The sequence below is a fragment of the Ochotona princeps genome, chromosome 6 (assembly GCF_030435755.1).
Source record: "Ochotona princeps isolate mOchPri1 chromosome 6, mOchPri1.hap1, whole genome shotgun sequence".
Lineage (NCBI taxonomy): Eukaryota > Metazoa > Chordata > Mammalia > Lagomorpha > Ochotonidae > Ochotona > Ochotona princeps.
The window spans coordinates 26,418,458-26,433,882 of NC_080837.1; the positions used below are offsets into that span (position 1 = coordinate 26,418,458).

At 39.4% G+C, this 15,425-nt stretch overlaps 1 protein-coding gene across 2 annotated transcripts in view; it reads right to left on the reverse strand.

The window, feature by feature from the left end:
• UNC13C (unc-13 homolog C) overlaps positions 1 to 15,425 on the reverse strand; it is a 577,988-nt gene that overhangs the window by 534,606 nt on the left and 27,957 nt on the right. The window contains exon 2 of one of the 2 annotated variants that reach the window (XM_004578069.4): positions 6,049 to 9,289. In XM_004578069.4, the coding sequence (XP_004578126.2) occupies positions 6,049 to 9,037 (2,989 nt within the window). In that variant the 5' untranslated portion in view covers positions 9,038 to 9,289. Of the gene's footprint in view, positions 1 to 6,048; positions 9,290 to 15,425 lie in introns of those variants that run through there. The other variant, XM_036495361.2, reaches the window with a different exon arrangement.

Sequence of the window (15,425 nt, forward strand, 5' to 3'; positions counted from 1 at the left end):
AAAGCTTTCTAAAGTTTAAAAAACACTTCTCGACGAATTTGGGACAGCAAGATCCCCACAATTGGAGAAGGCCTGAATGCAAGTATGTATTTGAAGAATACTTTTTGAGTAGTTGCTTTGTGCCAGAGACCAAGCCATGTTCTGGCACCTCAAAAGCAGTAAAAACACAGAATCACTTGTTGACTTTCCAATCTAGTCCATGGACAGAGATAAACCATAAAACAACAAAAGGACCTACATAAAACAACCAAGGGACCCAAATATAAATTGAGAACTACAACATGTGGTGTGAAAATAAAATGCTGAAAAAAAGAAAAAAAAGAAAATGCTGAAATGTATGAAGGGTTCATGAGTTCCTAACTCTCCTAAACCATAGTAAATCTCTTTACTCCATAATTCTCCATCCTGGAAATTCACCCCTATCCATGCCATTTCATTTGTCCAATGACATATAACAGGGTTGCATTTCCATCAGTCTCTAAGCAATGCTGACTTTCAACTTTGAAATAATAAATAAATCTTAACAAGAAAAACAGGAATGACAACATACTGCAAAAGCTTCAAGACATTGTTACACATTGAATTTCATATCCTATTCTGAATCATAATATCCTGACAAAATTCTATAGCCAATAGAATACAAGTTGTACCTTGATACTTTTTTGTAAATCAGTAATTATGTTAATTAACATCACATTATCTTTCAGAAAAATATTCTTTTTAAGATTTATTCATTGTTATTGGAAATGTCTGATTATAAAAGGAGAGACAGAAAAACAAAATCTTCCATCTACTGGTTTACTTCCCAAGTGGCCACCATGGCCAGAGCTGAGCCGATCCAAAGCGAGGAGCTTCTTCCAGGTCTCCCACATGGGTGCAGGGTCCCAAAGGTTTAGGTCATCCTCTACTGCTTTACCAGGCCACAAGGGGAGGAAGTGGATGAGAAATAAACTAGCTGGGACACAAACCGGTGTCTATATGGAATGCCAGCGTATGAAAGTGGAGGATTAGGCAGTTGAGCCATTGTGCCAGCCTCCAGAAAAATAATTTTACTCTGCTATCTAGGAAGGTTACTTGAAACTGACATTGGGTGTGAATTCAGGTAAATCGTACTCAGACTTCATATATATCATTCCTCAAGCAGTTTTTGTTAGATAGAATTTATCTTGCTCTCCAAATTGTGATTTATACAATGAATCAAGGACTCAAAATGGAAAAAACTGAGAATGAATCATTTTACATGAAAACCTCAGTGTGCCAGTAAACTTGGCACATTTGATATTGGTACCAGCTTCTCCAGAAAGTCCCTGAAGTGAAATAAACCTAGTGACTGACTCCATTCTTCAACTACAATTATATTTTCCAAATCAAGTGTAAACAAAGCCAGCTTAGTGATCTGCCACTTTGTATGATTAGTTTTCAGTTTCTCAACTTCCTCACCTGTAGAAATGGCATATAATAAAATCAAATTCATAAAGACTTTCTAAAAAGTAAAGGAATGAGTACAGGTAGCTGCCTGGAAAATGCCTAATAGTGGCTGAGTCTCTAGCCACTCATTTGTTCTTTCAGGAAATAAAATTAAACATCACAGTTTGAATTTGATTTTGAAGCCTGTACTTTTTCATCAATGTCCTGTCCTCTTTGATTTAGGCTCTTGTCCAATACATAATCACTCAGTGCCACCTCTGTATAAATCAATGCTCTGGAATAGCACAAATGAAAGCATTAGAAAAGTAGGCCCTTCTGCTCCATATGTCTGGAAGAGAAAGTAAGAAGTGAACACAACCCTAAGCTGGAACACAATGCCATGGCAGAGAGGAGTGTGCGAGTTTAGCGTATACAATATTAGCAGGTGATATATGATACAAAAGTGAAGATAGGATAGATATCAGAGTTCCCATGATGGTGTGGGATTCAGTTCAGACACAGAAAGGGTACTTCTTGGCAGGTCCCTAAAACAAGGGCAAAATTAGACCTCACAGATATCCAGGCACATATTCACAAGATTTCTTTCCCTCCTAGAATGCTGTTTAAAGTAAAGGCTCTCACAATCAGCATCATCAAATACCCACATATAGGAACTAGAACCTGAAGGCAAGCATTGAAGAAAATAATTCAGATTTAGCTGGAGGAAAAAGAGCCATGGATTTTTACAAAAAGAGCTCTGTGGTGCAATATGGCCAGGTTGGACAACAGGAAGACAGGCACTGCCACCTCCAAATGACTGGGAGCCCTGGAGAGAACAATCTGTTGGCCTCTGCCCAACATTCAGCAAAACAGATGGCACTGGGCACAAACCCTTCATGACGAATGACACCTTGATGGGATACTCTGGGGAGGGAAGAGGCCTGGAAAAGGTCCTCCCTTGGCTGCCCTTCCTTTTGCGGCATATTGGTGACCCAGGATAGGGAAGATTGCCTGGTTTCTGCCAAGGGGAGAAGATGGCCTTTAAAATCTAGGCAACTGCATCCTCTAGGGTTGTCAATCTGGTGCATTTCAGCAACAGAGAGAAACTTAGGGATGTGCATTGATTTCAACAAGGGAAGATGATACTGACAAATTCCATGCAATGTTGGCTCCTGGGGACACAAAGCCAAGATCTGAGAAGATGAAGGGTTTGGAATTCATTATGGCAGGGCCTGATAATGTCAGCTGCAGGACACTAGCTTGCTTCCTCTGTTGCAGATTTCTCAAGTTGGTGGTGTAAAAATAACTAAGTGTGCTTGTGTTTCCAAGGAGAAGTACCACTGGATGACTGGTACATATGCTATTTTAAGGATCATTACAAGCCACAGTCCTCTTTGTAGAAACATGTACTTGGGCATTTTTTTCTTTTTTTAATTGGAAAGGCAGATCAGATTTACAGAAAAGGAGACACAGAGAAAGATCTTCTATCTGCTGGCTCACTCTCCAAATGGCTGCCTCAGAAGGAGCTGAGCCAACGCAAAGCTAAGAAATAGGAGCTACTTCTGGGTCTCCAGGTGGGTGCAGGGTCTGAAGGCTTTGGGCCATTCTCTACTGCTTTTTCAGGCCGTAAGCAGTCAGGACATGAACCAGCACCCAAATGGGACCCCAAAGTTTTCAGGGTGAGGATTTAGCCATTGAACCATTGTGCTGGGCTCAGTTTTCGAATTCTAACTTGTTGTCCTTGTTATTTTTAACTTAATTCCTAAAACAAATGCCACCGGGACAGGCATGTGGATTGGTTTCACCAGGGCCTGCAAAACTGTCATCCCACAGGAACATCAGTTTAAGTCCCAGCTACTCTTTCTGATGCAGCCCCCTGCTAGTGTGTGGGAAAGCAGTGAAAGCTAACCCTCGTGCTTGGGTTCCTGCTCCTAAAAAGTATGTAATACTATGAGATAGGACACAGCATAGTGGCCTAGTGGCTAAGTACCAGGATCCCATGTAGGTGCTGGTTCATGTCTCGGCTGCTCCACTTCCCATCCAGCTCCTTGCTTGTAGTCTGGGAAAGCAGTGTAGGATGGCGCAAAGCCTTCAGATCCTGCAACTGCGTGGGAGACCCAGAAGAAGCTCCTAGCTCCTGGCTTCAGATCTGCTCAGCTCCAGCCATTTCAGACCCTTGGGAAGTGAATCAGCAGATAGAAGATCTTTCTGTCATTCTTCTCTCTGTAAATCTGCTTTTCCAATAAAAAATAAATGAATCTACAAAAATATAATAAAGTACATAATAGTATGAGATAGAGGTGCTTAATAAAATGACCACTGAAATTAAACAGATCAAAATAACCCTCATCTCAAAATTACCCTTTGTGTGTATGTTAGTTGTAAATATGTATAAACTAATTACATAAGAAAAATAAAGGTTGGGACTGTGATGTAGCAAGCTAAGCCTCTGTCTGCAACACTAGCAGCTCGCATGGTGCAAGTTCGTGTTTCAGTGGCTTCATTTCCAATCCAGCTCCCCATTAATGACCTGAAAAGGCAGCAGAGAATGGCACAAGTCCTTGGGGCCCTGCACCATGTGGGAGACCTGGAATAAGCTAACTCCTGACTTCAGACTGGCCCATATGGGGAGTAAATCAGTGGAAGAAACATCTCCCTCCATCCCTCCATCCCTCCCTGCCTCCCTCTTTTTTGATGGAGCCTCTCTCTTTCTCACTTTCTCTCCCACTCTCTGTCTCTCTGTGTATCTGTCTCTGTGTGTGTCTCTACAACTCTGCCAACCCTGTCCCCGCCCCCCGGCAAAAAGAAAAATCCTTTACAGAGAAAAATATGGAATGTGCAACTATTAACTATAGTTCTAATGCTACACATTAGATTTCTACATTTGTTTATCCTACTTCTCTGCTAATTTATACTCTTTATTGTCTTCCATTACACCCCTTCACCAATTCCTGGTAATCATTGCTTTGTTTTCTCTGTATATTTGAAGTTGGTTTAAGATTTCACATTTGAGAGATTATGAAATAGTTTTATTTCTACATCTGCCTTATTTCTTCTCATAATGTCCTGCAGTGCTACTTATGTCATGGCAGATGGCCAGATATCCTTTGTAAGGCTGAATAATAATCTATTATAGATACATATAGATTAGATCTCCTTTATTTTATGTTTTATGTTTCTTTTTTAAATATTAAAATCAAATTTTCTGCAACATATAGCTTTATCTTATTTATACTTCCTAACAGTACAACATAATATCTTAACTAATTAGAATTAAAATTTGTATCTATTAAATCATCCTCTCCCCTCACACACATCCACAGTTTAGTCTTAACTTGACTTTAAGTAAATCTCTCTGAATCAACTGCGAATCAAAATACAATGTCAAACTACTGGCCTGCAATCCAACAAACTTTGAATACTAAGGACTTCTAACTGAAAAATCAATCTGCTATATACACAAATTTTTCCAGTATAAGTTATGTTGATATGTTTTAATATTTGGCATTTTTGGATCAAATCTAAATATTTTTAACACCTACCACTACCTTAAAAATGCAGTCATAAAAAATCAGTTAAGGTACTCAAGCTCCTCTTCATTATGTTGTTCTTTAACTAGTTTAGGCTGTGTAGCTTTCATTTAGACAGATTTTCAGAGCAGACAACTCCAACTACTATTTTAATCTTCTTAGAGCTTGAAACACTTCAGTAACAAACATACCTAACTGTTCAGTAATCCATGCATTGAGATGGATAATGGAGAATCTGGAAGAGTCTCTGATCACAACTTTGATCCAAAGAAGCTATAATCAACTACTGGTCACATAAATTACTATATTATATTAGCTTATCATATCAAGTACCAATTGCATAAATACATACCTTGAAGAAATATTATGTGAAGATTTTAGTTAAAAATAACACTTATCACTTAATATTAGGTTAGAACTCATTGAAAAGTAGATCATAATAAACTATCTTCAAAATAAGTGATAGGCATGCAAATAAAATAAATGCAAGCAATTAAGGTGAGTGTAGATGAAGTTAGGTTGACAAAAGAAACTAACAAACTCATATCATTTATATACTTTTCAAAAGGGTGTGAACCAAAACTATTTCCTCAGGCAATCTGGTAAAATTTTAGATCATACACTCCTCTAGTTTCACTTCTACTCCACTCTTAACTGAGAGAACTTTTCACTTTTCCTCTTTAATGATTCTCCTGAAAGATGGGCTGGGGGTCTTAGCTCTATTGTTCTCCCTCATCTACACCATAAAGGAAGTTCAGTTTCCCCCAGAGGACTAGATAGGGATGGAAAGCCTCAGCTTTTCCTTACATCAAACCCCAAATTGCCCATCTGATGGGAGAGAAAGGGCTGAAAGCTGAGAGTCCACCTTCCCATAGCACCTGTTTCCCCTGATAGTATGACCCATTTGAAATAGATTCTGACTTTTACTCATTAAGCCCAACTTGTTGGGAGAGCTTTGTGAATGAAATAAAATCTTTCTCAGAATAAATGTGCAAACTCATTGCAAATAAATTCTTTCCCCTCTGAATAAACACAGAATATGCTTTAAAACAGCTTCAATCAAAATGAAAAAACAAAAAGGAGCTCAAAAGTAGCATTTAAGCAGAAGTACCTCCAGCCAGGATCTTCTCTTCCAACTCTGCCATCTGGTTCCTGTAGGCTCTTAAAGCTGCTTCTTTGAAAGAGGGGCGGATTCTCTTTGGCTTGGTGACCTCCACGGGCTGTTCAGGGATGTTTTGGTTTTCATCTTCTTTAATCTCCACTTCAGCTGATGGTTCACTTAAGGCTTCCAAGTCCCCTTCACTAACCACATCATCTGTCTGTCCGTCATAACCCTCATCCAGTGGTGTTTCATAAGGTGTTTCATAGGAAGGGTGATCGTATTCTTGCATGTGTTCATCTGTTTCAGTCATACTAGTCCTGTTTTCTAGCTTAGCAAGGACTTGTTCCATCACTTCAACGTAATCTGTTTCATTATCAGCCACTGGTTCACTGTAGTCCTCCTCATCCTCTGCTTTGTAGTAATAGGGCTCTGTGTAGACATCAGAGTCAAGGGTTGTGCTGGATTCGTTTGCAGTTGATTGGGATAATGTCCGAAATCTCCCCATTAGGGAAGAACCACTGTCCTCATAACCACTGAGACTCTGTGTACTTTTGTTCCATACCACTTCCAAAGCTGATTTAGCCCTCTGCAATGTAGATCCAAACTTGGGGAAGCTGAACGTTTTATCGGAAAGGTCAATGCTCAACCGACTATGCCACGATTTGGGTGGGGCATCCCCTGAGTCATCACTCTGCAGTTCACTTTGACTTTGATACATCATGGACAATGGGCTTTGATTTCGGTACAGCTCATTAGAATTAGTTTCCTGATAAGCATCATATTTCCCAACCCATTGGCCTTGTGGTTCATTATCTAATCCAGGGCATGGAGATGAGTTGTCATCCTGGGTTAAATCATAGCTCTCTGAGTCATCTTGAAGGTCACTGTGGCACTTGCCCAAATCTTCCAAGTCTTTGTTGTAAACATCCAGCTGTTGTTCTGATAGGCTATTGGTGTCATAGTCAAAGGTTTCCTGGGTGGATGTGTCCAACGCCAAGTTAGCTGCTTGCTCTTCTTGATCCCATTCCTTCCACGGAGAAAGATCCTCATGTAAAGAGAGCTGAGAACCACTATAATGAGTTGGGTCCACAGACATACACACCACGTCATTACTCATTCCACTGTCAACAGTTTCTGTGTTCTCATTTTCTCCCTGCCCCAGGACACCCTGAACACTCCTATTCAAATGTTCCCGAGGGCTGTCATAGAAAGTAGGTATGCTGTCCTGTTTTCTCTGCCAAAGTTCTCTGTCTGAAGAAGACAAAAGGGAGCTTCCATTCGTTCTGGTGAAAAACTGATTTTCAGAAAAATCCTCTGAATAAGATTGACACAATTTGGAAAAATCAGACTCAGAGCGACTAAGTTTAGCTGTAAAAAAATCACTCTGTGAGTGCCAGAGAGGCGTTGCATCTGCATATTGGGCTCTGGTTTGCTTTTCTACATTATCTGATTCTGACAGTTGAGAGGGAATTTTACCATAATCTGATTTATTTGAACTTCTGCTGCTATTAACAGTTTTATTCTTGGATTTGGAACCATGAGATTTTGAACTTGATTTGGAACTACTTCCCTTTGATGGCAAGTCAGACTTGGAGAACACAGCGTAACTGTTTCTGTTAAGGTCACTTTCAAGCTCTGCATCACTGTCTTCTGGTGACTGCCAACTGTTCTTCTTGGTTTTGGGTTCTGGAGTAGACAACTTTATATCCATGCTCTCATAGGTCTGTGAAGATGGTATTACTTTCTCCTTTCTTTCTCTAATGTCATGAGTCAGGATATCTGTTGAGATTCCAATGCCTGTTCCTTTGAGTTTATATGATTTTTTTAAGACACAATCTCTCTGCTGAGGGGTTTCAAAGTACACAAGGATGGGCCTAGGCTTTGCATTTGGACAGTCCCTTTGGTGCCCGATCCTCTGAGCAAATTCAATTTTAATAGCATTTGGTACATCTGAAAAACCCATTTTATCTGTTAGAATTTGGTACACCACACTTTCAATATACTCAAATCTTTCTTCAGGCACATTTAAGAATCTCAGGCTTGCCTTGCTTCCCATATGACCTAAGTGTTTAATATAATCATGGATGTCTCTGGTTTCCCTCCGGGACTGGACGAACCCTGTACGCAGTTGTTCAATTTCACTTTGTACAACCTCCACACTACTGGAGATCTCATCGATTGAGTGCTTGAGAGCATTGACGTGGCCTCGTAGCTCAGAAAGTTCTGTTTCAATCTGGCTTATTCCCTGAAGCTCCTTAAAGATCATTTCCATGACCTCATGGGTTTGGCTAATGCAGCCAGAAGAACTGAATCCTGGTTCTAGAGTATTTGTCTTTGGGTTTCGGGCAGTTCTGTCCAAAGACTTGCTTCTGATTCCCCAGGATTTCTTCATGGTACTCAACTCTGAGTCTGAGGAGACACACTCTTGACTCTTCTTCCATTTCCGCAGTTTTCGTAAAGCTCCTAGTTTTAAGCTATGTAGAGTGCGTTCTCCATCAGAGCTGCCCTCAGAGGGCGCCAGACTGCTGGAGCTCTTCCGGTTGCGTCTTACAGGCATGATGTGTGCTGGCTGTACTTCGTTTTCGGTACTACTCCTTAATTCATTTAATGACTCTGAATAGGAACTCTCAATTGAAGACAGCTCAGGAAGCGGATCCTCATTATCACCGTTGGTTACGCTGATGTTCTTCTGCAGACCATTGGCTATAGCTACTCTGTAACTGAATGTTGGAGAGAGGGAAAACTCTTTGTTAGCCTCGTCTTCTTCAGTAGATAAGTTGCGAGCAGATGAACACTTTGCAATCTTCTTTACGGTGCTTTTCAAAGTATTAGAAAATCTGGGAGTTTTGGTCTGCGTAGCTGTGGGAATGCCTTGATCTTTTTTCTGGGAAAGATTTTCCTTTTTTTTGGTTGTATTTCCCAATTTCTTTGTAAACATTCCTCTGCAAAGCTTATGTAAGTAAGGTAAAATCAAGCTCTTGAAAAGATTAGCCACCATGGAGAGTGATTAGGGCAAGCTTTTCTGCCACAAAGAAGTAAACAAGCTATCAGGAAGCAAACCTGTAAATCCAAGGCCAACATCACTATTCAATGTTTGGCGATCATTGAAAAGCGCTGGAAGTACAGGCGTGGTTGTGCCATAGGGTCAGTGCCCTGTGAAAGCGTCAAGGCAAGCTGCATTCAGGAACACACTCTCCCAGACGAGGGGTTTTGCAAATCTCTCTCTGGGCCACATAGCTTCACGTAGTGTCTAAAAAGACAGAAATGTTGAAATGATCATCACAATCAATGGTACACTGATCGCATTTCCACAATTTTTTCAAAAAAATACTCATATTCCTTATGTGAAAAAATCTCAGAGGGTAAAATCTGAATGTCAATACAAAATTGCTGTCAAAAGAAGGAAATTAAAAGCAAATCAGAATCAAAGTTTGAATTGTATTTTTTAACAAATCACTTCAGCGTAGACACAACTGAAATAGTAATAAAAGGTCATAATTCCTACAAAACTTTGTGAAAGTTGACAATTTAAATAGTGGCATTCTTCACGGAATTTCATCTTTATAGCCTTGGCTAAAGTTGTGTTTACCTACACAAATTTTAGGATATAAAAATATAGTTCTCCTGTGTCAGATATTTAAAATCTTTTAAATAAATAGTATCTGCATATGTAACACTTCTACTTATTCAAACAATCTTTTACTTTTCCAGATAGTCAATGATAGGGAATTTCTGGAATAATGACAAAAATAAACCAGTTTAGGGCCCGGCAGCATGGCCTAGCTGCTAAAGTCCTAGCCTTGAACATGCCGGGATCCCATATGGGCGCCGGTTCTAATCCAAGCAGCTCCACTTCCCATCAAGCTCCATGCTTGTGGCCTGGGAATTCAGCCGAGGACGGCCCAAAGCCTTGGGACCCTGCACCCACGTGGGAGACCCGGAAGAGATTCCTGGTTCCTGGCTTTGGATTGGCACAGCATGGGCCATTGCGGTCACTTGGGGAGTGAATCATCGGATGGAAGATCTTCCTGTCTCTCCTCCTCTCTGTATATCTGACTTTCCAATAAAAATAAATAAATCTTTAAACAAAAAATAAACCAGGTTAAATATTCGGTAAATGAAATAAATGCCAAGAGAAAAATAGATCTTTTATTGTCATCTGATATGTCAATGGAATATCATGAATTAAAAAAATCATTGATGGTTCTATCACATTAAACATTCTAGTGACAATAAAAATGAGATCATAAAATATATTCTAACTACAATAGCGTTTGTTAGTTTTAGAAGCTGGTAGTCTTGACCAAAATCTAGGTAGTCAACTAGCATAGACTTGTCATAGACAGCAAAAAAACTTTCTTTGGGTTTAGGACCATGACTGAATAAAGGTATGAGGTCACAAAAGCAAGATGTACCAAAGATAAAAATGAGTATCCAAACTAAAGAGAAATGGAGCCTGGCACAGTAGCTTAGTGGCTAAAGTCCTTGCCTTGCACGCGCCAGGATCCCATATAGGTGCCACTTCATGTCCTGGTGGCCCCACAGCTCCCTGCTTGTGGCCTGGGAAAACAGTTGAGGACAGCGCAAAGCTTTGGGACCCTGCACCCATGTGGGAGACCCAGAAGAAGATCCTGGCTCCTGGCTTTGGATTGGCTCAGCTCAAACCCTTGCGGCTACTTGGGAAGGGAATCAGTGGATGGAAGATCTTCCTGTCTGTCTCTACGTCTCTTTGTATATCTAACATTGCAATAAATAAATAAATAAATCTTTTTCCAAAAAAAACAAATTAAAAGGAGATGGTAGGTTAAAGTTCATTCCTTGATATGGTGTTTTATAATGCAAGTAGCTATACACTAAGTAATCTGATACCTGCATACCTGAATTAAATCAAGGGAAAATTTATACCAGCTCTGCTGGCTCAGTGACAGAATATCTTGTACGTGGAAGGTATTCCAAATTTTATTGCATTGAGTTTAACATTTTATCGTTCAAATGCAACTATGAGTAACAGACAAAAGCCTTTGCTGATATTTGAGTATGTACTTGAGTAGATACATAATCTAATTCACTAACCAATACATCATAAACTACATTTTAGTTTGGGAGCCTTCTTACTCTGTCAGCCCCCTCCACTTGGAAAACCACCAATTCCACCTCAGTCAGGCTCTGTGGAGACTTCAGGATCACATGCTCTGGCTGGAAGCCATGCTTCTTCAGCAACCAAGACATAAATAAGAAGGCACAGAAGACAGAGGGCAGAAAGAGATGGACTCTGAATGTCCAGTCTTTCTGGGCTTCATAAAGTCTTCTCTGAAGCAAACTGGTATCTGTTCACAATTACAAACCAGGATCTGTGTCCTGTGAACAAAAGTGTCAAGAAATGGATTCCCGAATTAAATTCAGAGAATATCTATTTTGACCCCTCTGTGATCTCTTTATACAAAAGACTTTGAAAATTTAGCTAGCAACAGAGTAAAGACATTATTCTAAAACATTTTTAAAGCAATTTTAAAAGAATACAGTGTTCTACCAATGACTCAATATAAACCCAGAAACAAATTTGTGCTAGTTGTTCAACTAAAAGAGGTGATGTTCTCCTGTCCAGACTTTATGACCTGCATTGCTAGTTTAGGGCTATGCCAGGCAGTGATTGCCACAAACACTTGTGCTGACAGGTCAGTGTGAAGGAAGCGCTTCCCCAACGCCCACAAACCAAACAGCATGTGTGCACAGTTGTCTATATGAACTTACTTGCTTTGTATTCCAACCACACAGAAGGATGTGTTATTCACTCAGGACCCTACATTTTTTCACATCTCAGCAACTTTTATCTGCTGTCTTCCTAGCGAAACATTTAAACTCAACCTTGCTATAAAAATTGTGTTGAGATTCCAAAATCATTTGTTCTGTGCAGAGCTCACCAGCTGCTCATACTCAGCTCTTCATTCTAATAGATACAACCTCCCTGAGCCCAGTGTGCAGATCATCAGGATTATTGGTGTTATATTTCTTGTTCCTTCCTTTGAATCAAGTCCTGCTTAACTGTAAAAACCACATCCAACTATAAATACCTGAATCAGATGTTTAACACACTAGCAATATTCAAATATTTAATGATAAATTTCATTCTCTAAGTATCTTCACTGAGTTGCCCCAAATTAAAATTCTTCCAACAGTTAATCATTTTCCTGAATTCCTAATCTCAACTAATGTTATAATGATACACTTAGTATATACAGAAGTTGTTACAACCTCAGGATCCATCACTTCTCCACACTGGAAGTGATTCTGTCACCTCAGCCCATGATTACGGAATCTTGACTTCCTAATTTCCATCCAAATAATTACACTCTTATCCTAAATATTTCCCAGTGTTAATTTAATATTACTTTCAAATTCTAAATTTCCTTAAAGTTAGTACATTAAGAAATATATATATGAATGTATGTATATATATATATGTATGTATATATATTCTCCTACTTAAAATTCTGAGTTAGCTGTCCTCTCTCTTATTCTAAGATTTATTTATTTTTATTGGAAAGTCAGATATACAGAGAGGAGGAGAGACAGAGAGGAAGATCTTCCATTCACCAATTCACTCCCTAAGTGGCCACAATGGTCAGAGCTGAGCCAATACAAATCCAGGAGCTTCTTCTAGGTCTTCCACATGGGTGCAGGGTCCCAAGGCTTTGGGCCGTCCTCTACTGTTTTCCCAGGCCACAAGCAGGGAGCTGGATGGAAAGTGGGGGTAGCCAGGACATGAAGTGGCACCTATATGGGATCCCGGCATGTGCAAGGCAAGGACTTTAGCCACTAGGTTATTCCATTAGGCCTTTAGTTGTCCTCTTTTCTGTCACTCTCATAAGCATATTAGTTCCAGCTCTGCAAAGTACTAGCAGGTCCTTGAATATTAGATTTCTGTCATGCTAGTGTGTGTTTTGCCAAGTTATTCCCCTACATCTTATTCCTTCTCCTTTCCCTGTCCTCCGTTACACCTCATAATTATCTACAGAAAATTTGCCTTAGACAGTCAGAGATAAGCATTAGCTTGTTTGTTCTCTGAGTCCCACACTTCCTTTTCTGTGCTCCCATAGTACCTTGACCATACCTGTGGTATGACTCTCATAATAATTATGTGAAATATGTGTGTATGTGTGTGTGTGTGTGTGTGTGCCTCTCCAAACAGTTTGTGAGCTCTTGGACAGAGCAAGGAGAGGACTGATCTTGTGAAGTGAATTGAAAGAATGACATTGTAAAAGAAATTGAAAACTGTAAGGCAGAGGGAAAGTGGGAACAAGGATAGAATGGAGAAGATATCTGGGTGAAACACATGAAATTCATTTACTATATATATATATACCACATGCACACACACAACACACACTATATATATAGATACACACATATATACCTACACAGTATATGTAGGTATATATGTGTGTATCTATATATGTATATATATGTATGTATGTGTGTATCTATATATAAATAAAATTTACACCATGCATATATAATAAAGTGAAAAATCCATTTTGCTTGACACATAGACTTAAAACATTTTTTGGATATTGAATGTATATATTAACAAGCAAATGTTTGGACAAATCAATGTGCCCATCAATGAATATACAATAAAATTTCCTCCCCCCACAAAAAAATAGCTGAACTGGTTCTTAAGTGAGTCAGAGGGCGGGGAAGCAGTGCTGGAAGCCAAGCATCACAGACATTCATGTCACAGCCAAAGATAAGGAAGTATCTACTTTGGCCAGAGGAGAATTTTAATGATGGAGACCAATGAGAGGGAAAAAATGCAGAGTTCGTAAATTTATGTTCAGAAGGTCCATCTAAGGAGAAGGTGTTAATGGTTACTACTGGTCACCTGCATAGGAATCCCACTCAAGATCGCCCACACTGTGTGATCTTGGAAAAGATACTTACCCCCTCAACCATCTTAGTTTGTAACTTTATGACATTGGGACAGAAACAGTGTCTCCTAGTGGCACAGCAGGAGGAGGTAAATCAGTTAACACATGTAAAGTTCTTAGAACAATGTCTAGAACATAGCAAAGCCCTCAAAACATCAGTCGCAATATCAGGAAAGGTGACAAAGAGAAGTGAGAAGTCATCTCATCAGGTACCACTTCAGACAAGAATCTGTCAACACGTGGGACCCACCTAGGCACCCTGCTAGGTCACAGGATGCAGTGAGGAGGAAAGACACGGTAAAGAGGCAGCTGGAAGGGCTAAGGAAGACACTTTCCATCTCCATGCTTCAGTGACAACTTTTCACTACTGAATATTCATCTTTCCATCACTGTGTTCCTATTGGGGTTGTGTGTGTGTATACACGTGCATGTGTGCATTCTGGAATTTACAGAAGTAATCACTTGCATAAAAGTGAATATTACCAGTAGTAACTGAAACATGGCATTATAATTGCCCTTATTAAACCCACATTTCTACTTTCTTATTTGAAATCAAATTTTTTGAAAGTATATAGGCCACTTCAGAGCAAAAGCAGTAGGAGTGGAAGGCAATTAAGGCAGGTAAGAGACCAGGTACCACAACAGCATCAAATGATTCTCAATTACTATAACTTAAAAGCTCTTATTAATGCTTTAGTTGTCATAACTTTAATTATACAGTCAAAAATTATTTTCAGTAATGGAATTGAAGTAAGTTATAAGATGTGGTAAGAAAATGTTGAGAGAGGTCAAAACACTAGATTGTAGTTACAAAATCCTAGCAATAATATTTAATTATGGCTTACAACATGCCAAGTACTGTGTATGCAATTTTCTAAAATCTACTTCATTTTCTCAGTTTAAGCGTTATATGGAATAAATATCACCATTTTTCAGATAAAGAAACAGAAGTGTTGACTATTGTGAAATTTGTTTCAGGCCAGCAATTGACAAACAACACAGTCTTAACTCAAAGTTAGACACAATGGTAGGTTAAACAGCTGAGGAACTTTAAGCAGTCTGCAGTTTGTTGCTAGACCAATACCATAATTCAAGCATTTTCAGATCAATGAACAGTTTTGTGTTCCTTATCAAATGTAGTCAAATAGGCTAACTGGGTACACAGGAGTTAATTTTCAAGAGAAAGAAGTCACAGCAATGAGGCCCTTCAGCATCTGAGTCAGCTAATTCTGCTCCCCAAGTCCAGTCCTCATTTGCCTTGACCCTATACATGTACTCTTGACCTTGACATACGAATGTCATATTTACCACCTGAGTTTGTGACTTACTTTTTTTTTCTGCTTGATACTAGAGTAATACAATAAGAACAATTTTTAAAAAAAGATTTATTTGTTGGGCCTGGCAACGTGGCTTAGTGGCTAAAGTCCTCACCTTGAACACGCCAGGATCCCATATGGG